Below are 26,912 nucleotides of genomic sequence, written 5' to 3' on the forward strand. Positions count from 1 at the left end.
AAGGAGAAGATGGAGGTCTTCGAAGTTCTTTAAGATGTTCTTTATTGTCTTGAAGTCAGCCAGTTTTAATCAGAAGGATCCAGTCTTCTGATGAGACAAAGGATTACATGCTCTTTTATACAGTATTTGGGCAAACCAAAGGTGGGGGCTTTAGGCTCCGCCTTTTACCGTTATATAACCATATATCGGTTGAACATAATTGTTCCCAAACAGGAGGGTTTTTTTCCCGGTCAAGGTTATGGGCATTATGCCATCAGTCCCATAATTGAATTTAATTGTGACCAAGTCAACATGGTATAGTTTTTTTAAAAATGTTGACCTTCACTTTGTTTGATGTTCCCATGGAGTGGGAGTCTATGTGGCCATCTGGTCTATCTAATGAATTTAGAGATATGCTGGCCTCTACCTAATGAGTTTAGAGATAAGCTCCCCAGTCATCATATAGCATTTTCCGGGGAGCTAGCCAATTATGTCCTGTTATCTTATAACAGCTGTCTCTCTTTGAGATATATTAGGTACAGGCCTAGACCTGTTACGGGAGAGAGCAAACAGAGGATGAGCGAACTTAATGAACTTGCTCATATGAGGCCAAGTGTGCTTTAGTATATGAAATGTACACATTTGCTCTTCAATATCCTAAATTAGGCCCCACATTCCCCCCTTCCGTGGGATTTAGTCCCACGGAACAATGATGAGATAATTTGGTATCTCAGGCTAGTTTCCAGAGCATAAAGATTTTTAGTGTAGTTAAAGTTATTTTATTATATATGTGAGTTACGTGCTCGTAAATAGTTTAAGTCCCAAGTCCATTTTAAACCACATTAATTTAGCACAATCTTTTGCATATAGGTGAGTAAACATGACAGAATAGTAAGAAATACATGGTTATATGTTCTGCTACATGACACCAAGACAAATGAATACAGGTGGTGTAACTACTACAAAAGGTATGAAAATGCACACTCTTAAATGGATTACATAATAGATAGCATGATTGGATTACATATGATAGATATGTCGAATACATAGTTAAGTTCCATATTAATATATTGTCCACAAGGAGGGTCAAACAGGTCCGAATTACGCATCTCAAGTATTGAAATGCTTTTGTCAAAAGTGACATAATTATCTGATTAAACAACCCCACATTCCCCTTGTCTCCTCGCTGGTAACTGGCGAATAATTGAGCATAGAAAGGCACGTCAACCATGGCACCTGGCAAAGCAACCCGACAAGGCCCCACATTCAGTCGCCTACCTCAAGATCCAAGGGTTAAGGCATACCACCCCAGCACAAAGGCAAGGATGGCAAACCCCCCTAGAGCCAAGGTGCTATACTGATGGGGAAATACCAGTCAGTTTGGTCGCTGCCTGGAAAAGCTACCTGATAGGTCCCCTATGGGAATGTGTAGCGTTACCAAGACAATGCACAGTCAAGGGGCTCCGCCTCTTCAGAGGAATTTGGGAACACGAGCAGTAGGTAAGAAAGATTCAAATAAGCCTGTCCCCCCTTAGGCACAATACACATATGTAACTGTAAAACATTTCACCAGACAGTGAAAGGCACGCTTGTAAAGGTATAAACACAACCAATTATTATGGAACCTTGGGACAGGTGAGAAACAAGGGTGTAGGATTAAATAGTCCATTTACATGGAGAAACATGCAAAGGCAAAGGGATAAAAACACAAAACCAAATGGTAGCTGAAGACGTCTTCTGCCTTTTGTGACTTTGCGCCACGTGGAAAGGCACGGTGTAGGTCAAGGGAGAGGTTACTAGCACTTCACCTTGACCCGGAGGGCGCAGTTGCATTATTTGTCCGGGGCCATGCCCTGGCCCATTTGACAAATAACTTCAAGTCCCGCTGATGAGTCAACAGACGCATGGAAAACAGCATATTGTCCAGAGATAGATGAAACAGTTCGTTCAATCAACAATCTCAAACAAGGTACAACACAACATGCCACAAACATCAAAATCAAGATGACATATAAAAGCATCATAGCCAATCTCATTAAAAGAGCTTTCCATTGACCAGAAAATAACCAGTTAAACCAGGAGTCTTGTGCAGCTTGTGTGTTTCTAACATGTTCATCACGCAGGTTTCTAAGGTTGGACATTACCTTAGTAAAATTACCATCAGGACCAGTATGTAAGGGAATATAGGAACAACATTCGTCGCCAATCAAAACACAGACACCATCATCAGGTGCTCTCATTTGATCAATAGCGAATCTATTTTGAAGGGTCATTTTTGAAGTAGCGTCCAATTGCTCACCAAGAGCCTCTAAAGCAGTAATGGTGTGGTTAAGAAATCTCTGTTGGTTGTACCAAATGTAATTAATCCAGTGGCCATTTCTATAGGCTTGCAGTCCAGCAAACAATATACCTGTGGCTCCAATGCTACCATCACTCATAACTAAGTGTTCTTTAGGAATTTTTACAGGGATGCCTAGGTAATTGAGCTCAGGAACATTCTGTACGTCTGAAATGTCCGAATACAGGTCACGTTTGTGCCTGGGTAAAGCATCATCGAAGGTCATAACTGAAACAGAACCGGTTAAAGTGACAGGTGCACAACAGCCAGTCCACGAGTTAGTAAGGGACTGGAGCAGTTTAGTGTCTGAATGACATATCCAGAAAAGATCAGCTAGGGGGAGGGTACCGTTAGCTAAGTTAACCCTAAGATATCTATATCCTGTGAGTATATCAGTACCAGTAGGATTAAGTCTAATACGACACCTGTTGTCAAGTTCAGGAAGGTTGTGTCGTGCATTGGCCCTGCAAAAACAAAATGGATACTGAGCTCCAGTATCACGTATAACTGGAGGTGGTGGAACAATTGGACCATCAACATCAGTACATCTTGGATCAATGGCGGAATGTTGGTTGGGAATGGTCAATGAAGACATCAAGCATTGCAGAGGAGAGGGAACAGTTGTGTTAGTGACAATATCTAAACCATCTATTGGGGTGATAGTTGGGACACTGTTACCATTGTGACAAGCAAAGCAGTCAGTTGAAGCAACTGATTGGGCTGTGTAGGTCAAATATTGATAGAACATATTCTGATCAGCATATTGGGAAATCACAACACCAGGGTCATTATCTGGATCAGGTAAGTCATTAGGGTCTAAGGAATCAAATGTAAACAATCTCTGTGCCTCCCAGGAATGTACCACAGCTCGTGGAGTCCTGTTCAGGCGGGCTTGTTCGTAGCAGATTAGAGGCTCGCAGAAGGCATTTAAAGTATATTGAGCCTGATGTGAGCAGTTAGAGCCAATTGGATAAGCCTTTAGGGAAAATTTACCTTTGGTGTCAATTAGGAATGCTACTGAGGTCATAGACCGATATTCAACTTGGAAGTAGGTGTATCTGTTGTGCATGGAGGGAGTAGTAGTCAGGAAGTATGACATTAATAAAGCTAGGCTGCAATGCAAAGGCTTAGATGGGCGTCTTCTAAGGCGCGCAGAATTGAAACAGTTAGCAGGTTGGTCACAGATATTGGCAGGTGATGCCAAACAGCGTTTTTTAATTGTTTTGTAGTCGGATTGGCGATATTGTGTCCATTCGAAGTAAATATTCGCGTAAGAAAAGGATGGGGACAGGTTGGAAGTGGACATACAAACTGTTGGGTCGACATAGGGACAGTATCGTTCACACGTGCGATTGCCCAATTCAGACCAAGTCTGATGGACAATGGAACGTCTGTATTTGTTGGTGTCAAGTGAGCGTTTAAAGATAGTTCGAGTAGAATCGTCAACCTTTTGGATGGGAATCGTAGTTTGGTAAGTGTTACATAGCATAGCTATGAGTAGAGCACCTAAGGCAGAGGTGATAAAGGCTGCCATTATTACTGTCAACCCAAGTAAAAAGTGGTCTTTATGGGACCTCCAAAGGTCAAGACTCTTAGTCTGGATTTGTGTGAGTAGCATAGTTAGGACGCAATCCAATGACAACAGTACTCTAGTAGTGAGGACTTGCTTGTTGCGAATGATCGAAAGTATTGTCTGCGGCTTAAAGATGTGCTATCACCTGGAGTGGCAAAATACCAGACAATGGCGGTAGTAAAGTTTGGTCTAATTATTTCAGCAACTAAAAGGTGTTCAGGGTTAATCAATAGGGTTGATTCCAGAAAAGGGATAAAAGCAGTGTATGTTTCCAAACCAGTATCTACCATACCATTTGGTCCGGAATGGTTAGAGGATTGCGCTATGAATGTGTGCGCTACAGAGATGTCTGCTTTGATCAAATATAAAGGCAGGTCTTTGAAAAAGGAAAAGACAGGTAATGGATAGGGGAGAGTCGGAATATGAAAAGCTGGACAGGGGTTCATCAGGTGGAATTCGGTTAAAAGCATACACAAATCACACAATGAAAGTTAGTGTACACAACAAATATACGAAAGAAAACAAGAAAAAGGTCCAAGTACTTAATCAGTACTGTCCAGTAGTATTTGGTTCAATGGAACAGTTAGCACAAAGTTCAAATTCCGTGGAAGGTGTAGGTGCAGATTGTTCCGTGAAAAGAATAGTAAAAACAATGATGCAAGAGATGATGATGAAGATAAGGGTGGTACCTTTTAGTCCGCAAAGACCAGGATGCCTAAAAGGATGCCATGGAGGCATTTCTTCCTCGAATGATGTCAGTTGCAGGGTATCTGATGTTTAAAGTTGGCAGTGATGTGGCTTTAATCAGATTCTGAGCCAGGGTCAGGAGGAGTTAGACGTGCACGTTGTCGAGTCAGGATTTGGTATCCACTTGGTCCTGCCCTAGGTGAGACAGGAGCAGGGTCACCTTGTGTTTGTTCAGCAGGTCGCTCATCAGTTTGCTGTGGTGGTTGCACATCAGATTGTTGTGGGGGTCGGTAAAATGGAGGGGCTCTCGAGCAATGGTTCAGATGGAACCAAACAGTCTTTCCCTCCACTTTTACAGCAGTGGGTGTGGCCAAAACTACCTTATAAGGGCCTTCTCGCCTGGGTTGATCCCACTGCCTTTTGTGTACTCTGACATATACATAATCTCCAGGGAGCAGTTCAGTCAGCGAGCTGTCAATCTCAGCAGATCTGTTAACACTAGCTCCTTTTGCTTGGGCAAATAAGTCTCTGTGAATTTTGGTAAGGCATGTGACATAATCATGAAGTTCAGCTTGGAGCTGTTCAAGACTAGGGCCTTGATATGGTGCTCTAAGGTACGTGACTGGCATTGGTCTGCCTGTCACCATCTCATGTGGTGTTAGGTTGGTCACTCTATTTGTGGTCATTCTCATGCTCATCAAAGCTAGCGGTAGGGCATCTAGCCAATTGATTTTTCCTTCACTGTGCGCAATGATCTTAGCAATTTTTGCTTTTAAGACTCCATTCTGCCTTTCAACAATGCCTTGGCTCTGTGGTCTGTAGACACAGCCAAGCCTACGTTTGATGCCAAGTGATCTGGCTATGGCTGCGATAACTTTGTTGGCAAAATGCGAACCGTTATCTGAACTAATTGTATCCGGTACTCCGAATCTAGGAATCACCTCTCGAATCAGGAATCTAGCAGCTGCAGTGGCTGTTTCTTTTTGAGTTGCCTGAGCTTCAGTCCATCTACTGAATCTGTCGGTGACTACTATAATGTAGCGGAATGCTCTAACGGGTTTTCCCATATCTAGGTAATCCATTACCAAGTGTCTGAAGGGGCCATCAGGAACAGGGATGTGTCCTAATGGAGCAGTCAAAGATTTCCTGAAATTGTACTGTATACAGACAGCACAATGGTTAAGGAATTGGTCTACAGTGAGAACCAAATATGGGGTCCACCATTCAGCCTTAATTTGTTTAATGATTTCTTTCCGGTGGACATGAGATATGCCATGTGCATCAGCAATCAGGATATTTAATAAGGATATGGGAGCTACTGGCAGGCCATTTGGGCCGTACCAGACACCATTTTCTGGTTTAGCTCTTCTTTTAATCCAAACATTTCTCTCATAGATACTTGCATTCTCTTGGCACTCACTTAAGCTAGTTAAGTCTGGTGTAAGCTCAGTCAGGTGTTCCTCAGCCAATTGGAGTCTGTCTGGGGAATGGGCAGGGCACTGCAATGTTGCGGTAGCAGCATCTTTAGCCTCCTGGTCAGCCATATTGTTGCCCTGGGTAATCAGAGAATCGTCATGTCTATGAGCAGCACATTTAACAATGGCAAGTCTGTCAGGAAGCAAGATAGCTTCTAAGAGGTCTGAAATGGCCTGTCCGTGTGCAATTTCGGTACCGTCAGCTCGTACGAACCCGCGCTGGGCCCAGATAGATCCGTACACTTGCGCCACCCCGTGGGCGTACGCCGAATCGGTCATCACAGTCGCTTGTTTATCTTTAGCTAATTGACAAGCAGTTGTCAAAGCTTTGAGCTCTGCCAATTGGGCTGAGCATGGTTGTGGTACACTAGCTTTAAAAAGAGTCACAAATTGATTAGTGGCCTGATCGTAATTTACTACGGCAAAGCCAGCTAGGTTGCCATCTGGTCCCCTAAAGCAGGAACCATCAACAAATAGAATCAAGTCATTGTACGTCAAGGGCTCACTTGCTAAGTCATGCCTAGGCTTCAAGAAATCTGAAGTGTGTTGTTCGCAGTCATGTGGAGTTCCCTCCGTTGGGAGTGGTATCTTGTCAGCTGGATTAATTTTGTTGCATCGTTTAATGGTTAGTTCAGGTGCAGACAGGATAACGTCGTAGCCTGTGCGTCTGGCATTTGTCAGCACGAAAGAATTAGATGTTAACAAGGTATGTAGGCAATGGTTGGTGTACATGGTAACTGGGTATCCCATGGTGATTGTAGTAGCCTTTTCAAAGGCATATGCTGCTGCTGCCAAACCTTGGTAGCAAGGCGGCATGCCTTGTTCAATTTTGTCAAGCTGTGTACTAAAGTAGGCTATGATGTTCGCTTGAGTGTAGCCCTGTATGGGGTTTGACAGTTGTCTTAAGACAGCATTAACGAACCCCTTCTTTACAGACACAAAGAGTTCAAAAGGTTTTGAGTAATCTGGGTTGGCCAGTGCAGGAGCACTGCACAGATCACGCTTGATCTGCATAAAAACTTGTTCAGCTTCCTCATCCCAAACCAAGATTCCTTTAAGGTTTCTCTGTCCGGCTGCTTTTACCAATCTCCTGAGGGGGGCGGCTTTAAGTGCAAAGTCACAAATCCATTGGCGACTGTACCCAGCCATTCCTAAAAATGTGAGCATTTGGCCAACAGTAATTGGTTTAGGAGCAGATTGGATGGTTTTAATGTGTGCTGGCATAATTGTGCGCTTGTTTCCTTTTAAGCGTCTGCCAAGGTAGTCTACTTCTTCAGCACAAAATTGCAACTTGGCCTTGCTAACCTTGTGGCCTTTCTCTGCCAATTTGGTTAAGACTGTTATTGTATCTTGTTCACATTCCTGTTTAGTTTTGGAAGCAATTAGCAGATCGTCAAAATACATAATCAATGTACTGTTGATTTCGATGTCACCTAGGTCTTGTGCTACTGTTTTGTTAAATATGCTGGGGCTTTCACTAAAGCCTTGTGGCATGCGGGTGTACGTGTATTGTTTGCCTCCATATGTAAATGCGAACAAAAATCTGGATTGCTCATCGAGTGGAATGCTGAAAAATGCAGAGCAGAGGTCAATGACACTATAAAACGTAGCATCAAAAGGGATATTTGAGAGTAGGGTGTGTGGGTCAGGCACTACAGGAGTTTCGCCTTCCACAACAGCATTTACAGCTCTCAAGTCATGTACTAAGCGCCATTTATCAGAGTTGGGTTTTTTCACAGGGTAAATTGGAGTATTGCATCGACTGGTTGTTTGTACTAGGACTCCTGCCTGTAACAAGCCCTCAATTGTTGGCTTAATACCCTCAAACGCAGCCTTACTCAGTGGGTATTGTCTTTGGTAAGGTAATCTGGCGTTTGGCTTTAGAGTCACTTGGACTGGCTCTACAGATCTAATAAAGCCTACATCAGTGTGGTGTTTGGTCCACAATTGCTCAGGTACCGCCTTTAACAGTTCTTCCTGCTCCTGGGTTAGTTTAGCTTGAATATATGGTGCTAATCTATCCACAGCAACCTTTTCAGCTATTGTTCTATTAACAGACTTGGTGGTTATTTTATAGTATGTTCGATCAGCCGATTCGAAAACACACTGATCATCTGTTTCAATCCATGTCATCTTTTTGCTAGCCAACACCATCGGACCTAAGTCCATTGGTTGATTGTATTTAGCAACCATAAGAGACACATGTGGTACAGAATTCTCAACCTTGTACCATTGTAACAAGTTGTCATCCAGAATAGCTTCTACAGCGACTCCTTGGGGACCTATGATCATATCTCCTGTCCTTAATGTGATTGATTTGCCCTGTAGGCACTGTTGCCAACATGCATCATATTCAGTCTGTGAGTTATCATGATCGTACAAAAGAGTACAGTGCAGATCATCTGACACCTTTTTCATGTCAGGTCTATGGCTCTCGATCCAAGGCTCCCACTTGTGGTAGAGCCTGTCGAGTAGGCTATCTACTAGCCTTAGCCAATAAACTGTTGGCAAGTCTTTGATAGGTCTTCCCTCTTTTGCTTTTATGTACATTTGGTATACTGGGGTTGGGAAGTCTATACACAATCCAGTGGGTGAACATCTGATATCTGCCCTCAATTTACATAGTATATCTCTACCTAGGAGATTAGCTGGGCATGCTTCTGAATATAATAGGGGAGCTACCACAGTTTGCTCATTTATGGTTAAGTGTACAGGTTCTGTAAATCTTAATGTTTGTGTTTTCCCTGAAAAGCCTTGTGCCCTTAGTTGATGAGAGGACAGGGGAAGATTTACTCCTTCTGGACCAATTACGGAGTGGGTGGCTCCTGTATCAATTAAGAACAATATGTTTTTCTCACCATTAATTTTAACCTGTACTTTTGGGTCACTGCTAGATGAATTTGATACTGCCAATTGAATATTCTCCCCCTCAAGGCTTTCCGGGCATCTTCAGAACCATCCAGCATTCGGACAGTTTCTTGAGTAATGGCCAGGTTGGTGACATGTGTAACAAACAGGAGAAGCTCCAGCCTGTCGATAGCCTTGGCCTTGTAGGTAGGTTTGACCTTGCTGGTATCCTTGACCTTGTTGGAATTTTTGGCCTGAAATGTCAAATGTGTCTAATTGATCCAGGGTCTGCGCATTAGGCATGCGGAATGGGTTGTTATTAGGCCTTGGCATCCCACGGCCTCTACCTCTTCCTCTTCCTCTGAGTCCTCCCCTGTTTCCCGATCCTGTGTTAACATAAACATTAACAGGTGGCACAGGTTGTTGGAGTGGGTTAAGATTGGGGTTGGCAATCGGGACAGCATTGGGCTGCATGCTTTGGTTTTGTGGCATTGCATTGATCGGCATCATTGGAGTTGTAGGTGCAGGAAACGTCTGCGGTGCAGGAACAACTTGTTGTGGCTGCATCCCCTGTGGGTTTTGCATTGGTTGTTGTACAGGTGCTTGCGTGGTCAGTACAGGCAAAATCTGGTCAGTCGCACTTGGTGCTTTGGGTTTATCAGAGGCCACCACTGCCATGAGGTCAGCTAGTTTCTTATCTTTCTTTTTCAACTCTGTCAGCTGTGCTCTTTGTAGCTGCAAGGCTATTTTCTCCAACTCTTCTTTATTCTGAGCCTTCTTTTTCTTGTATCGCTCCGCATGATGGACGATGTGATCTTTAAACATGTTCCAATCCATATTATTTAGACCCACGACCTCATCAAGTGCATCTTGCACTTCCTTGGGCAAGCTCTTTCTCAGCATCATCTTAAACAGACACTGGTTGGAGGAGTTCCAAGCAGTACCCGTTTCTTCTAGCCATTTCTTTTGAAAATTGGTGATGTATTCAATGGCAGGGGTGTCAGGTTTCAGTTCAAGTGAATCCAGTTGACTTGGATCCATGTCAGTTGGGAATTCTTCACGAATGGCATCCCAGATTTTGTTTCGGTAGGCGTTGAAAGGTATGTCTTCAAAGCATTGTTTTGTTGCCAGGTTTCTGTACTTGGCCAGTGAAAATATGTCCTCCATTTTGGTTTTTCCAACGGAGTGTGACAGGATAGCCTTTATATCTCCAATGGCTATAGTGTAGCCTGATGTCTTATCTTCAAAAGCAGTGATCCACTTCTGTCCTCCTGTGGTTATGTTGGGTAATTGCTCAACCAGGCCTTTCAAGTCCATAAAGGACCAGGGCACATATGAACTACTACCCTGGGCCTGGGCAATGATGGGGAAGAAATGGGATGACTTGGACGGTCTAAGCTGGTGGGACCTCAGTCTCTGTCTTATACGTTCAGAGCGTCTTGGACCTTGGGTTGGTGTTCGGTCAAGAGTCGCTGTCCAGCCAATTAGGTCCTCATCCTCTTCAGAGTCCGTGCGAGGGAAATCTGAGTCAGCAAGTTCATCCTGCATTACTGGACTTTGAAGCTCAATAGATCGGCTTCTACGCAGACCGTGTGCAACGTGTGAGGTTGTTGAGTTCTTTGGGACACCTTTATTAATTAGTTTTTTGAGTTCTTCTTCTATAGCCTTCTCCGTTTTGTTATATGTGTCCTCAAAGTTGTCTCGTCGCTGTCTGGCGCTCGCTTCAGGCTCTATTTCCAATACGCCAGTAACCCTCCGCTGTAATGGAGCTGTTAGGAATCGCACTTGAGGACATTGGTCTTCTATATCTGAAGGATGTTCTTCATCAGCTGGGGTGCGTGATCTTGGTTCTTTGGCTCTAACAGAGGGCTCGTGCATGCTGCTTTCATAGTTGCTCTTTGGTGTGGTCTCACCACTCATCTGTTCCTCGTGCATCGAGGGGCCACCTGCAGTGGGTATGGCTTGGGCGGGGCTTGGTCTTGTCCAGGTTGGTGCTAGCGTTCTGGGTGTGTATTTACTGCAACCTTCTCCAGCTTCTTGTGTGGTCGCAGGTGTGGTAGTTGGTGGGTCACTTGTTTCATCTGATGTTCTCTCAAAACTCAGGGTTCCTTTTAATTCAATTGAAGCATCCGGCCAGCCCAGTTCCATTGCAGGGTAAATCCCTGTAGTCGGTGTGCGTTCAGAGGCATATGGTGGAGGTCTCTCTGGAATTGGAATGGGACTGGTAGGGCTTGCCGGGGCATTAGTTGGCTTAGGGCCATGGTCCATAAATGCTCTCAGCAAAATCAGCCTACGCTGCTGCTTAATTCTCTGTCGGCTATTCCATACATAGGATTCTTGCTCTAAGGCATGTATCATGTTGCACAGCTCTGTGTCAAAAGTCCCTGCAAGGGGCCATTGTTTATCAGCCTTAGCTGTCAGTTTATGCCACCTAGCCATACACTGAGTAAGTTCAGCATAAGTGCCAACCCCTTTTTCAATAAGGAGCTGTACTGGGTCTACTTCATTTTTGCAAGTCTTGGTATTTTTACCACCCATGATGAATGAGTCAAGAAGGAGTAAAATATATTCTTATCTGTTTCTGCGTGAAGGGTGTCGCCACGTTAGTCTCTCGTTTTCTCCTCAAGTGGGACTGTGTCCAGTTGATTGAGGCTTTCTAAAAGGAAACTGAGAGAATATATTTATATTTCAAAAATAGATTTCAAGATCAAAATTAGTATATTGCACCCTTGTTAATTTATTGAGGAACCACAACCATAATTGTCTTTGGTTTAGCTCAGGAGTTAATACAGTACTTACATGTTATAGTGTGTGGATGTGTGTGTGCCTGTGAATCTATGTATGTGCGTGCATGTCCATATATGGGCAGGTCATTATGTGTGTGTGTGAGATTACACAAGCGTATGTGAGTGTGTGCATGTTTTACAGCCAGCGCATATACAGCCTGTACACCTTAGGTAAATATTTACACTAGATACTCCTCTTCTTGCTCTGGTGCTCGCGACGCACTCCATTTCTTAATTAGCTTCATCTCTCTAGCTTCTTCTCGTCTACGCTGTTTTCGGTGAGCTTTAATTCGGGCTCTGTTTACTCTTCTCCGAATTCTACGTGTCTGTGCGATGTCAATTGCAATTGATGGTCCTGGGGCTGTTAAGCCCTGCAGACGCATCTGTAAGTGAGTCATACCCTTGAATCTACTTTGGCCGCTCAATAGGGAGGAGAGCCATAATTTGGATGTGAAGACCATAATTTCACCAATCCATACTTCAAACAGTTTCCAATTACTTGGTCGGTACTGTTTGCAGTACCTCATGGTTCTGTCAGCTCTTTCGCTGGCTTCTAAATCAATTGGGAACTTTTGATAAACCACTGTTACTGTGGTTATGGTTATTATCAAATTTCTGTACTGTAATTTAGCATATTGCTTTACCGACTCCAATCTTGTAGTTGGCGGATGCATTCTAACACTCTTCTATAGGTCTCAGGTTCTAAAAACGTCTGCAGCCGTTTTACGCCCTTAACCACCTCACGACCAACTCTCCTTACAAGGACAACACGAAAGTCCACTCTACGAAAAATGCCACGCCTATGGTGTACGGTTACAGTCACTAAACAGGAGATTATCACTCTATTACAAATTCTCAATACTTTTCTGGGTGGGCTCATCACTAAACAACTTCAAATAACACTAACAACATCTAAACAGGTTATCTATAAAGTCACAGTCATTTTAAACATTTCACTTAAGTTCTAACACAATTTAAGCAGTTATTAAAATAAGCTAGAGATCTCAGACAATACTAACACAGATTTTAACAGACAACACAAAAAATATACCCCACTAGTCAGAATTGAATAGTTATTCCCTCGTCTCTCTGTCAGTTACAGTGGTATTCTGCACTAAGCGTTTTTCTCCGAGTGAGAATCAATCTCCGCTGTAAAAACAGTCAGGATAGAGTGTCTCAACTTGCGCTCATGGAACAAAAAGACGGACTTGGTTTTCTTAAGACCCTCTGTTAAACAGACGGGTGTCCAAGTCTTTTCCCATCTATCTCTTACTCTCTTAGGCCTTTTTCCAGCGCACGCTCTCTCTCAGGCGTCGCTTTTACTTATATCTCTTTTGGCGCACGCTTCACTTTCTGGCGTCGCTCTTATTTATATCTCTTTTTCCTGTACTTATTCTCTTTTTCTCATGTGCTTATATTAAATCTAACGTCGTGCTTTCTAGATCGCACCTTATGACGTTTCCCGTCTTTAACGCCCGGGAGATAAACATACAACATATATTAGACAGACAGTTAACATACGATTATTTTATTGTAATTTACTTGAATTTTGGTTAATTTTACTTGGATTTAGGCGTCTAGACGCTAGAAGTACTCATCAAGTATTTCATTATATTTGGTCAATTGATTTCAATTTGTTTTGCTATACACATATTTCTAAAAACATGTATATATCTTTCTTTAAGTCATAGCGCTCGTCTGCTTGTCATTCAATTAAATGTTACTTTATCTTTTATGAAGTTTTAGTTTTTGTCTTTAACTTCTAAAGCAATGACATCTTTTGTGAGCAAAAACACACTAGTTCTTTTTCAGTAATTAAATTGAAAAAGGTGTAATGCTCACCGTTCCTTGAAGAGGATTGTCTTCTTCGCCACACGATGTCACGGCTGCTTGTCTCTAATCGTTACTGCGTATGGGCTCTTTTCGGGGCCCCGCGTCTTGGGCGCCAAAATGCCGTTCGTAATCTGACGACTCTTGGCCTCCCTTAAAGGGAAGCCTTGGGCTAGCTTAAAATAGACTCTTTAAAAGTTATCTAGTCATGCATCACTACACAGCGTTAAATTCAAAGGAAATAAAATAATCAACAGACGAGTGCCTTAAGTTAAAGAAAGGAGAAGATGGAGGTCTTCGAAGTTCTTTAAGATGTTCTTTATTGTCTTGAAGTCAGCCAGTTTTAATCAGAAGGATCCAGTCTTCTGATGAGACAAAGGATTACATGCTCTTTTATACAGTATTTGGGCAAACCAAAGGTGGGGGCTTTAGGCTCCGCCTTTTACCGTTATATAACCATATATCGGTTGAACATAATTGTTCCCAAACAGGAGGGTTTTTTTCCCGGTCAAGGTTATGGGCATTATGCCATCAGTCCCATAATTGAATTTAATTGTGACCAAGTCAACATGGTATAGTTTTTTTAAAAATGTTGACCTTCACTTTGTTTGATGTTCCCATGGAGTGGGAGTCTATGTGGCCATCTGGTCTATCTAATGAATTTAGAGATATGCTGGCCTCTACCTAATGAGTTTAGAGATAAGCTCCCCAGTCATCATATAGCATTTTCCGGGGAGCTAGCCAATTATGTCCTGTTATCTTATAACAGCTGTCTCTCTTTGAGATATATTAGGTACAGGCCTAGACCTGTTACGGGAGAGAGCAAACAGAGGATGAGCGAACTTAATGAACTTGCTCATATGAGGCCAAGTGTGCTTTAGTATTGTTACACCTTAGCCCATGTCTGTGTTATGTTTCTCCCTCATTTGTTCCCTAGTGCTCCTCCCCTCTGTTTTCCTGTCATGTGTTCACAGCCACGTGTTTCTGTTGTGTATCTGTCACGTCTTAGCCCTGCCCTAACCATCAGTGTTCTCACCTGTGTCTTATCTGTAGCCCTGCCCCCTCATCAGCCCTGCCCAGGTGTTCCTCCTGTATTTTAGCCCCTCTGTTTGTACGTGCTGTGTCGAGTCTTTTGTGTTTTCTAGTCTGTAAATCTAACCGTGTTTCCTGTTTATAGTGTTTAGCCTCAGTATCCCAGCCTTGTATCTTAGTGTTTGTATCCCAGTCTTTACCTTAGTCTTAGCCTTAGTTTATATATTCCGTTTTCGTTTCTGTGTTTGTTTTGTTTATTTAATAAATAATTATCTTTGCACTTACGTCCTCCTCCTCCTTCACACCCCTCCGTCTCCATCGTAACATAAGACTCGACCGAAATATGGACGTAGCAAAGTGGAATGCCACGAGGAAGGCGGACCTGGAATATCTCCGGTTCCTCGCGGAGCTAATTCGGGGGGATGAACCGCTCCCGGCGCCTCTCCGCGGGGTGGAGAGTGTCGGCCCAGCTCCAGCTAAGCTAACTAGCATGTTAGCTCCACCGCACTCTCCAGCCCGGCCGACTTCCAGCTCTCCAGCTCGGCCGGCTTCCAGCTCTCCAGCGCGGCCGACTTCCAGCACTCCAGCGCGGCCGGCTTCCAGCACTCCAGCTCGGCCGGCTTCCAGTACTCCAGCTCGGCCGGTTTCCAGCTCTCCAGCGCGGCCGACTTCCAGCACTCCAGCGCGGCCGGCTTCCAGCTCTCCAGCGCGGCTGGCTTCCAGATCTTCGACTCCGGCTCCGGAAGCAAGCTCCGGTCCGGTGTTCACAGCCACGCCCACTGCTGAATCTGCAGCTCCTGTCCGGATCTTGGCGGCAGCCGCACTCTCAGCTCCCGCTGAAGCGGCTTCTTCGCCAGCGGTGCCAGCCGCCTCCACGTCAGCGGTGCCTGCCGCGCTCACGCCAGCAGGACCCACCGCCTCTGTTTCTGCGCTGCCCGCGGCTCCGGCCGTCTCTGACTTTGTGCCCGCGGCCCCGGCCGCCTCTGACCCAGTTCCCGCGGCCCCGGCCGCCTCTGACCCAGTTCCCGCGGCCTCGGCCGCCTCTGACCCAGTTCCCGCGGCCCCGGCCGCCTCTGACCCAGTTCCCGCGGCCCCGGCCGCCTCTGACTCTGTGCCCGCTGTTACCCCAGTTCATGTGCATGGGGGTCCAGCCTCTGCTCCTGTGCCTACTCCCAGGTCACGAGCTCCTAGACCCGCCGCGCCTGCTCAAGCTGCACCCGCCGCGCCTGCTCAAGCTGCACCCGCCGCGCCTGCTCAAGCTGCACCCGCCGCGCCTGCTCAAGCTGCACCCGCCGCGCCTGCTCAAGCTGCACCCGCCGCGCCTGCTCAAGCTGCACCCGCCGCGCCTGCTCAAGCTGCACCCGCCGCGCCTGCTCAAGCTGCACCCGCCGCGCCTGCTCAAGCTGCACCCGCCGCGCCTGCTCAAGCTGCACCCGCCGCGCCTGCTCAAGCAGCACCCACTGCTCCAGCCTCAGCTCCAGCTCAAGCACCAGCAGCACCCACTGCTCCAGCCTCAGCTCCAGCTCCAGCACCCGCTGCCTCAGCCTCAGCTCCAGCACCCGCTGCCTCAGCTCCAGCTCCAGCACCCGCTGCCACAGCTCCAGCTCCAGCACCCGCTGCCACAGCTCCAGCTCCAGCACCCGCTGCCACAGCTCCAGCTCCAGCACCCGCTGCCACAGCTCCAGCTCCAGCACCCGCTGCCACAGCTCCAGCTCCAGCACCCGCTGCCACAGCTCCAGCTCCAGCACCCGCTGCCACAGCTCCAGCTCCAGCACCCGCTGCCACAGCCTCAGCTCCAGCACCAGCAGCTCCCGCTGCCACAGCCTCAGCTCCAGCACCAGCAGCTCCCGCTGCCACAGCCTCAGCTCCAGCACCAGCAGCTCCCGCTGCCACAGCCTCAGCTCCAGCACCAGCAGCTCCCGCTGCCACAGCCTCAGCTCCAGCACCAGCAGCTCCCGCTGCCACAGCCTCAGCTCCAGCACCAGCAGCTCCCGCTGCCACAGCCTCAGCTCCAGCACCAGCAGCTCCCGCTGCCACAGCCTCAGCTCCAGCACCAGCAGCTCCCGCTGCCACAGCCTCAGCTCCAGCACCAGCAGCTCCCGCTGCCACAGCCTCAGCTCCAGCACCAGCAGCTCCCGCTGCCACAGCCTCAGCTCCAGCACCAGCAGCTCCCGCTGCCACAGCCTCAGCTCCAGCACCAGCAGCTCCCGCTGCTACAGCCTCAGCTCCAGCACCAGCAGCTCCCGCTGCTACAGCCCCAGCTCCAGCACCAGCAGCTCCCGCTGCTACAGCCCCAGCTCCAGCACCAGCAGCTCCCGCTGCTACAGCCTCAGCTCCAGCACCAGCAGCTCCCGCTGCTACAGCCTCAGCTCCAGCACCAGCAGCTCCCGCTGCTACAGCCTCAGCTCCAGCACCAGCAGCTCCCGCTGCTACAGCCTCAGCTCCAGCACCAGCAGCTCCCGCTGCTACAGCCTCAGCTCCAGCACCAGCAGCTCCCGCTGCTACAGCCTCAGCTCCAGCACCAGCAGCTCCCGCTGCTACAGCCTCAGCTCCAGCACCAGCAGCTCCCGCTGCTACAGCCTCAGCTCCAGCACCAGCAGTGCCTGCCACCCATGTGGTACCCACTGCCCCTGACCCGGTACCTGCTCCCAGAACTTTGTACACCCCCAAGCCTACTCCCAGATCTTTGTTTGGTCCCAAGCCCCGTTATTCCCGGCCTGCTCCGAGGCCTCCTGTCTTTGCCCCCAGAACTGTGCCCAGGCTGGCTCCTTGGACTTCCCTACAGACTTTTGCCAGTCCTGGGCACCCACCAATGTTTGTTCCCATGTCTCTCCCTGTCCTGGTCCCAGTGTCTGTGTTTGTTCCCATTCCTGTCCCCGGTGGTGTTTCTGTTCCCGTCCCAGTCACTGTATTTGTTTCTGTCCCCGTCTCTGTCATGGTTCCAGTTCCCCTGTCCAGTTTTGTCCAGTCCCTGTCTAGTGTCCAGCCCCCTGTCCAGTCTCAGCCCCCTGTCCAGTCTCAGCCCCCTGTCCAGTCTCAGCCCCCTGTCCAGTCTCAGCCCTGTGTTCTGTTCCCTGTCCAGTCTCAGTCCCCAGTCCAGTCGTTTGTTCAGTCTGAACCCCCTGTCCAGTCCCAGTCTCAGTTCCCTGCCCGGTCTACGTCTCCTGTCCAGTTTCCATTTCCTGTCCAGTCCCCTATCCCGTCTCCGTTCCAGGTCCTGTCCCCGTTTCGTGTCCAGTCTCGTGTCCAGTCTCAGCCCCTGTTCGGTCGTTAGTCCCGTCTGTTCCCTTCCTCTGTTCCCTCTCTCTCTCGGCGCCCCTGGTAGTGGCGCCGTTGAAGGGGGGTTATGTTACACCTTAGCCCATGTCTGTGTTATGTTTCTCCCTCATTTGTTCCCTAGTGCTCCTCCCCTCTGTTTTCCTGTCATGTGTTCACAGCCACGTGTTTCTGTTGTGTATCTGTCACGTCTTAGCCCTGCCCTAACCATCAGTGTTCTCACCTGTGTCTTATCTGTAGCCCTGCCCCCTCATCAGCCCTGCCCAGGTGTTCCTCCTGTATTTTAGCCCCTCTGTTTGTACGTGCTGTGTCGAGTCTTTTGTGTTTTCTAGTCTGTAAATCTAACCGTGTTTCCTGTTTATAGTGTTTAGCCTCAGTATCCCAGCCTTGTATCTTAGTGTTTGTATCCCAGTCTTTACCTTAGTCTTAGCCTTAGTTTATATATTCCGTTTTCGTTTCTGTGTTTGTTTTGTTTATTTAATAAATAATTATCTTTGCACTTACGTCCTCCTCCTCCTTCACACCCCTCCGTCTCCATCGTAACAAGTATATGAAATGTACACATTTGCTCTTCAATATCCTAAATTAGGCCCCACAAGAGCAAAAGAGAGAGTGAGAAACAGAGAAGTAGAGAGCAAAAGAGAGAGTGAAAAGTAGAGAGAGAGTGAGAAAGAGAGAGTGAGAGAAGTAGAGAGAGAGTGAGAAAGAGAGAGTGGTTGCTAAACAGGTAATAGGTGGTTGCAAAGCCCTGGCTGTGGTGTCCAAACTTTTGACTGATAGCTGCTCCATACAGCAGCTCCTCCATACACTCACAGTACTGGAGGAGCAGGGGAGAGAAGGGGTTCCGTGCGCAGAGCTGCTCGTGTGTGAGATGGAACTCTGGGCCCCCCATTCATTTCTATGGGAAAACTTCGTACGACAATTGTACGAAAACCGTACGTCGTATCGCTTCGCAACCTCCTATTAATTTAAAGATCTCGATAAGATCTATAAGCTCGCCGAATTTGGTGTTTGTATCTCAAAAATTGTGACCGTCACGGACGTTCAAAATTCTCTCCCATTCATTCCTATGGGGAAAAAATGCGTACGTTTACGAAGTTTTTACGAAAACCGTACGATAAATCGCTCCAAAAAGCACAAGCAACGTAATTCACTATAGGTCCTACGATCCGTGAAAGTTTCGTGATTCTACGATAAAAGCTCTAGGAGGAGTAGCGTACAGAAAAAAAGGCGTAAGAATAATAATAATAAGAAGAAAACGAAGAACAATAAGTTGGCTTTTCCAAAGCCAACTTAATAATAATAATAAGAAGATTACGAAGAACAATAAGTTGGCTTTTCCAAGCCAACTTAATAAGAAGATTATGAAGAACAATAAGTTGGCTTTTCCAAGCCAACTTAATAATAAGAAGATTACGAAGAACAAGAAGTTGGCTTTTCCAAGCCAACTTAATAATAATCAGAACAATTACAATAGGGTTTCTAGCACTACGTGCTCGAACCCCTAATAAGAAGAAGAAGAAGAAAAATCTTAGCAAAAACAATAGGGTTCTACGCACCTTCGGTGCTTGAACCCTAATAAATAAAGAATGAAAGAATTAAATGTTTGAATGTAGGCACATGGCCTGTATGTTTGGGGGCATTCCCCGCGCATGCTCGGATGAATGGATAACTGAATGAATGAATATGTAATGATCTAATGAAGAAAAGAATGAGTGAAGGGCTCGCTGCCCGTACGCTTCAGGGGCGCACCCCGCTCAGGCTCGTAGCAAGCGTATGTATGAGTGAAGGACTCGCGCCGTACGCTTTGGGGGCGCACCCCGCTCAGGCCCGTAGCAAGCGTATGTATGAATGAGGGCATCGGCCCATACTAACAGCATGGAAAGTTGGCGCAATGCAAGCGCATCACTGGACACTTACACCCACGTTAACTCTGCTTGTTACTGCACAGGGCACCCACATTTAGATGCATCAAGCATGTGCTCACTTAACACAATCCACGAGTTAAATGCTAATAAACTCACTTATGCGTGGGGATATCCGAGGTATAAAAGGAAATACTTCACTGTCCACAGTCACCGGTGCTAAAGAGCTATCGTTTAAAAGTACGGTATCGTTTATTATTATGCTAATTATTAATCAATCGTTTCTTTTATTACAGGATGTAGAATAAAGTAAAGATTTACTGGTGGGTATATATATATATTAATTCTTTCACTTTTGGGGTTTGCTCCGCCCCTGTCTCCAATGTACGACAGGATCTGCAGACCCCAGATGAATCAAGCCCTGGGCCGATGACGGGGCCTACGCCAAAGACTCTACTAGAGGACTGTTTCAATATAACCTCTTTATATATGTATCTTTGTTTTGCTAAATATGTTAAAACATTAAATTGTTCAACTGACAACATTTCTTCCGGAGTCATAATAGCAGAAATGAAAGCGCAGCGAAAGTTCTACTAAAGACTCCAATGCTACGTCACCTAATTACCTATCCAATCAGCTGTTCCCTCTGCCTTTAAATAAGATCACTCATTCAGTACCTTTGCTGCCTTTCAGACGCTGATGGTCGTTCTTACCCTCCTCCTTCCCCACCGCCTGCAGGTTGGTCCCGTTTGGTTGCCCGGGAGTTGGCTCCGCCCCTGTCTCCAACGTACAACAGGATCTGCAGAGCCCAGATGAATCAAGCCCTGGGCCGATGACGGGGCCTACGCCAAAGACTCTACTAGAAGACTGTTATAATAGACTGTTAATATAACCTCTTTATATATGTATCTTTGTTTTGCTAAATATGTTAAAACATTAAATTGTTCAACTGACAACATTTCTTCCGGAGTCGTAATAGTAGAACTATTACTACTCTGACAGGATCCACCATTAAACAAGTTAGAGCATATAAGTATCTCGGCATCTGGCTCGATGAAAAACTTTCTTTTAAATCCAACATTAACAAACTCGCCATTAAGTGCAGACAAAAGCTTGGATTCCTTTATCGAAATAAATCCTGTTTACCCGTGCACACTAGAAAAAGAATAGTGGAGGCAACCATACTGGAAGTCCTGGACTATGGTGATGTAATTTATAAAAAAGTGTCCGCCAGTGTTCTCAGACCATTAGATTTAATCTACCATTCTGCTCTGAGATTTATTACCCTTACACTGGTGACCCTAACACTACTCACCACTGTACACTATATGATAGAGTTGGTTGGTCTTCACTAGCTGCACGAAGAGAGTCTTATTGGCTAATTTTTACCTATAAATCACTCTTTGGGCATTTGCCATCTTATATCTCTTCAATGATCTCACTTAATAATAATGTATATCAGACTCGCTTCAGTAGCTGGATCACCTGTCAGGTACCCAGAGTTTTTAGTGAACTGGGAAAATCTGCTTTTAGCTTCAGTGCACAAGCAAGCTGGAATTCGCTACAGGAAACGTTGAAGCTCAGCTCGCTGGAATCACTGAATCATTTTAAACTTTTAGTTTCTAATTACCATCAGAAAGCCTGTGACTGTTTTAAATTACTTTTTTATTAGTTTATCTTTTTTCTTATTTTTTATATTCTTATTATTTTTTTATTTTATTTCATTTATTTTTTGTTTATTAATTATGACTTTTTTATTTTTTATTATTATTTTTTTATGTCAATTTTTCATTCTTGTTCTTAGTTCTATTATTCATTTAATCACTTATCATTTTACTTTATTTTTACTACTATCTATTCACTTATTTTATATATTTTTTTACTTTTTATGTCAAATTAGTTTTTTTTTTATGGTTCTTTTAGAATTTTCTGTTTTACATATATATTTTTAATTAATGTTGATTTCAAATGAGTACTTCTTTTATTTTGTATATTTTTGTATACATTGTAAATGAGGGTCACCCTCAACGTTTTTTTTCCCCCGAGTGAAAATAAAGGTTGATTGATTGATTGATTGATTGATATCGTATGTAATAGTAAAATGTAATTTTCATTTTGTTTGTTTCATTTTGTTAAAATAATATTTTTAATTCAATGTTTTGTCATATTGCTGAGACTATCGTTATCACGAAAATACCATGAAATATTGTGATTTTATTTTAGAGCCATAGCCCCCTGTTGTACTAAAACATTTGATATAGTTCTGTGTTGAGGACATAAGTACAGATTTCAGTATTATGAATAGATACTATAGAGACTCTCTGGCATGACATGACTAATTCTCCTATGTTCTGGCATGTTCTCATGATAAAACATGGTAATGGAGAGGCGCCAGGTGAGTTAGTTGTTTCCCCAAAGCAAAACAATTATGTAATTTGTGACCCTGTGTCGCTGATCAGTCTGCAACTAGATTTTTTCTGAGATTATTCATAAATAAAATTGTTATTATTTATAAAAGATTATTATCTGTTCCACTCTGTCCACCAGTTTCTCCTCTTTTTGTACACTTCAGGAGAATAGTGGTTTCTGAGCCATCACCTGAGTCTCATCCACGTCCAGTTCCGCAACCGTGTTAAAAATCTAGACTAAGGTTTTAGTGAGTCTTTTTCTCATTCTGGCATTCGGATCAAATTAACCGTGTTTAATATTATCAGAGGTTTGAGACTTGGCTCATGCAAATACAGACGTGAACAATGTTAACAACCAATAGGAGAGCTACGGAAAGCCGCAAGGCAAGCTCGGGCTGAGAAAAAGACTCACTAAAACCTTAGTCTAGATTTTTAACACAGAATGGTTATTTTTAACACATTTTGACTAAATTCTGGGAGAAAAATATCAGGAATTAAGCAAAATTTTAAGGTTGCATGTATGTTTTCACATTATACATTATATTCACATAATGAAGAGTCTACTTTTAGATTCGAACAGATACCAGGATGAAAAATGTCCTGTGGGGCTTATTTTTTATCCCTTTACTACACCTAAAAAATTTAAAAGAACTGAAAATTAAAGAACCGCCTTTTAGTTTAAAAACTTCCAGAGAGAAAGGAGCACACTTTTCTACACAACTCTAGGCCAATGAGTTCAATAGAATTGTTTAACTCTATATAGCTGAAAAAATTAATAGATCACATGTGTATTTAATTAACTGCAGAACTAATTGTTGATGAAATCCAATAATGTACTAAAAATGAATAATAGTGTAGTGTGGTTCTAATAATTTTTATGCTCATCTGTCTCTTTTGTTTTTGCAAAAATGTCAACAATAGAAGTAGGGAAGATGGAGCTAACTGCCTAGACCGGCTCTAACACCCCCCTCTTCCATTGTCTTCTCCCAACCCGTGCCCTGACGGTAAGAGTTTGGCCTTTCAAATTTTGGCTGATCTGCCCTTTTGTAGCAGGCAATTTACTTTGTGTGTGTATGGGATAAAACAGACCTTGGGGAGGCATGCGTTTAGGTCTAATTTGGAACTTGCATCCAGGGCTCTGTTAACACCCACCATCTTTTGCAGCATCTTGGTTCCCACAGTAATAATGACGTTGACCATGAATCAGTTGACCATGGACATACATAACACATGTGAAGGATTCCATCTCTGGTTTGAGCTCACTGCTGACACAATGCCACAAAGCTCGCTGGAAGTCATCTGAAATTGTGTGTTTTGCTGCAGTTTCTAAGGGAGCAACTTTCTCTTTGCCCTTGAAAGCACTGCTGCAGTCTTCATTAGAAACTACATTACTTAGAAGAGTGCTGCAGTACTCAGATCCCAGAGATTCAGCTAGCTCAGAGACATTCACTAGCTTACAATGCAAGCCAGTTCCATGGTTAAGAAATAGGGTCAGGTTGACCCTACTGGTATGATAAAGGTGGTTTAGTAATATGTCTGTGTTCGGGGTCCTCATTACGCTGGACTTGTACCCCCACTTTACAGCTTGGTGGAGGTACAGGACAACACAGTTGTCTGTATTCTCCTGGTTTGATTGCAGGGTGTGGACCTCTGAAGCCTGAACCCTTAGCAAAATGTAAAATTTTTAATATATATCTGTATATTAAATACACTACTTAGTGTATGATTTCAACAATTCTAATTCACAGTGCTTTCTGTGTATAAGCAGGGGCGTAGCAGCAAATTCTGGTCCCTGTACACTCTCAATGTCAGTGGGCCACTATGCATGCCAGTACACAAGGAATGTGAGTAAAAAAAAAATCAGGAATATCATGGGCCCCTCTCCCTACTCGGGCCCTGGGAAGTCAGGTCCACTTTTTCCCCACTACCACACCCATGTGTTTAAGCACTCGGTTCGGCAGATAAAGGACCATTTTAAGACATTTCAGTTCCCAAAGCAAAATGACAGATTATAAATTGTTACAGTAAAGCATTACTACGCAGCAGTAGAGGTTAGATCGAGTCCAAAAAAATCCAGCCTGAGCCTGTGCACGTTCAGCCCGAGCCCGAGCCCAATTTAAACAAAACATTTTGTTAGTAAGTAAAATGTTAAAACTGGGCTTTTTAGGACTTTTTGAATGAGCGTAATCCGTTCAGAATGCTGTTAATTAACATTGTAACACTGAAGGAGCTATCAGGGTGCAGCAAGGAATGACGAGGAGAGCGGACGCAAATGCGAGTATATTTATTAAACAAATAACAAATAACAAAAATAAACAAATAAACAACTGAAACTAAACTGAAAACACGGGAAACAGAGACGCAACCATAACAGACCAAAGGACCGACACAAGAGAAAGGGAACACGGACTATAAATAGTGGTGGACACACACGGGAAACAGGAAACACCTAGGACTAAGGGGCGGAGCTACAAATGAGCACAGGTCACGTGTGAATATAACACAGACATGCGGCAGGGCCAGAAAAGGTAAATAAACAGAAACATGAGAACAGACAGGGACCACGTGACAAAAGCATGAGCATTTCGCTCATTCAAACCTATTATTTAATAAAAAAAACCCTATTTATTTTAATTAAAAACCGACCTCTCCGTCTACTCTAACATAATAAACAATGTCTAAGAATATAAAACAATTTCTAATCAAACGAATTTTAGACCAAGTACAATAACATAATTTACAATTACTTTCGTCCACTCTAATATAATTAACAATATTTAAGGATATAAAGCACTTTCTGAACAAACTTTTTTTTAAACATATAGCCTCAGTACAAAACACATAAAATAGCTTTAAGGCTATGTGGTGACAAAAAGAGGAGCTGATGTGGGCGCAGTGCTCACTGCAGTTCCAGAGCTGCGTGATTAAAACATTCTAACTTGTGGATTTTTTTAAACACAGTTTGATTTTTTACTGCTATATGGCAGCTGTGTAGGAGCGGAGAAGTCAAGTTGGTCTCCACCTGCAGCCCACGTGAACAATAGCGGATCTCGCAATGAGCACGCGGTTTGTTTACTTCTGTTGTGAATAAAACGGAAGTTTATTAGTGAAAAGGGGATGACATGCATGGTATTAAATTGAGATAAAAAAAACATGTTATAAGTATTCACAAAACATACTGGCATTTTAAAATGTATTGTGTAGCACTAAATAATGAATGCGATTTAATTGTGCATAATTCAAAAGACACAGACACAGAAAAGTACATTTTCAGACACTGAAGATGAATCAACACAATTAGCTTTAGAACATTCTTTTATTATTGCAGACCAGCTTTTCTGTTCTTTGTTCTTGAATATAAATACATCATGTCATTGACACAGCTTTAATTGTTTAGCGCATTCACAACAGAAAATAATAGAAGGAAAGAAACGTAGATCTCAGTGAAATAGTAATGTAGTGCTTTTAAAGACAATTAATAAGAGCAGTTCAGAACGTTTTATAAAACAGTTAAAAATTAAAATATTTGAGCCTTATTTTGATGATATAAAATGCTGATTATGAACAAATAAATATGTTGAATACTGCGTGAAAATGAAGTGTCTCACTACTAGATATGATAGTGTAAATATTTGCTCTTTAGAGGGTTTTAGAGGAAAGATATATATTTTACAAAGAAAAGACTTAAACGTGATAGGTGTCCGCGGATCTTCTAACCAATGGATATTAAGCTCTGTCGTCATCAGGGCGTCTCTAGGCTCGCGCAGTTGGGGGCTGCAGACCAGAGCCCCCAGTGGGCGTGGCTAAAGGGCGGAGCATGTGTCAATCATTTTCGACTGCAGCCAATCAGATTCTACACTTTCGTTGTCAATCACTTTTTATTAAGCCAATCCTCAGACAGACTACGCTGTTTATCATTTTTTATTTTAAACTTTTTTTTTTAACTTCTGAACAGCGGTGAAGCTGAATGTGTATAAGTATTTTACAAAATACTACATTAACAGTTTAAACACATTTATGTGCTATTGTAGTTAGTCCTGCCTATATGCCGCTCTTAAACAGAAGTAACTGAATGAAAACGTTAGAAAAGCTCTGACTTTAGATATTTTTAAATCAAAGATTAAAATACTCGTTTTTCTGGAATGGCACTTTCGTGTTTTTTTCCTTTATTGCAGTAATTGCATTAAATCGTGTGTGTATGTATATTAATGACCCTATATGTAACATGTTGTACATGTACACATCATTTCAACATGTATGAAAAATATAATATTTATTATTATATTTATTATTTATTAATTCGTTTTTCGTTTTATTACATTCAATGAAATCACATTTCACTATTAAAATAATTTAATATTTACATATGCAACCTTCATCAATAGCAAATCAGGCTGTACTTTGAAGCGTAATATGCTTGTCAAAGTTATGATCTCTAGATTTTGGAGTTGTGTTTATTGATTTCTCGTTTTTATTTTTATATGCGTAAGCTGTGATTGGCTGGGCAGTATCCGGCATGTGCTGAAAGTGAGCGTTTTGATTGGCTCAGTTCATCGGTAGTCAACATCCTATCTAAAAGGGGTCAGCAGTCCCATTTCCCCAATTACAGCTCCTTCCCTCCATTCCTCCTCCTCAGAGCAAATGCAGCGCCTGAGTCAGGAGCCTTGCAGCCGCGCACAATCGCAAGATTATAGTGCGAGATCTTAACAAGCCTAAGATCTCGCAAATTGCTTTAGAACATTTAGAACATGTTTTTTATTTGCAGACCAGCTTTTCTGTGCTTTGTTCTTGGAAATAAATACAACGGCTGCGTCCA

The 26,912-nt window shown here is 44.0% G+C and overlaps 2 protein-coding genes across 2 annotated transcripts; one reads left to right on the forward strand and one right to left on the reverse strand.

Annotated features, from left to right (window-relative positions):
- Positions 1-8,186: 8,186 nt before the first annotated feature.
- On the reverse strand, positions 8,187-13,730 carry LOC125799116 (uncharacterized). The gene is made up of 2 exons (XM_049475099.1): positions 13,528-13,730; positions 8,187-11,566 (listed from the first exon to the last, which is right to left on the reverse strand). The coding sequence occupies exon 2, from the start codon at positions 11,435-11,437 to the stop codon at positions 9,002-9,004; it is 2,436 nt and encodes an 811-aa protein (XP_049331056.1). The 5' UTR covers positions 11,438-11,566; positions 13,528-13,730; the 3' UTR covers positions 8,187-9,001.
- Positions 13,731-15,587: 1,857 nt separating this feature from the next.
- On the forward strand, positions 15,588-23,750 carry LOC125799013 (serine/threonine-protein kinase WNK2-like). Its single transcript, XM_049474496.1, has 3 exons — positions 15,588-17,509; positions 17,564-17,918; positions 23,736-23,750. Exons 1-3 carry the CDS (start codon positions 15,681-15,683, stop codon positions 23,748-23,750), a joined length of 2,199 nt encoding a protein of 732 aa, XP_049330453.1. The 5' UTR covers positions 15,588-15,680.
- The last annotated feature ends 3,162 nt before the right edge of the window (positions 23,751-26,912 follow it).

Source organism: Astyanax mexicanus, chromosome 2, assembly GCF_023375975.1.
Source record: "Astyanax mexicanus isolate ESR-SI-001 chromosome 2, AstMex3_surface, whole genome shotgun sequence".
NCBI lineage: Eukaryota > Metazoa > Chordata > Actinopteri > Characiformes > Acestrorhamphidae > Astyanax > Astyanax mexicanus.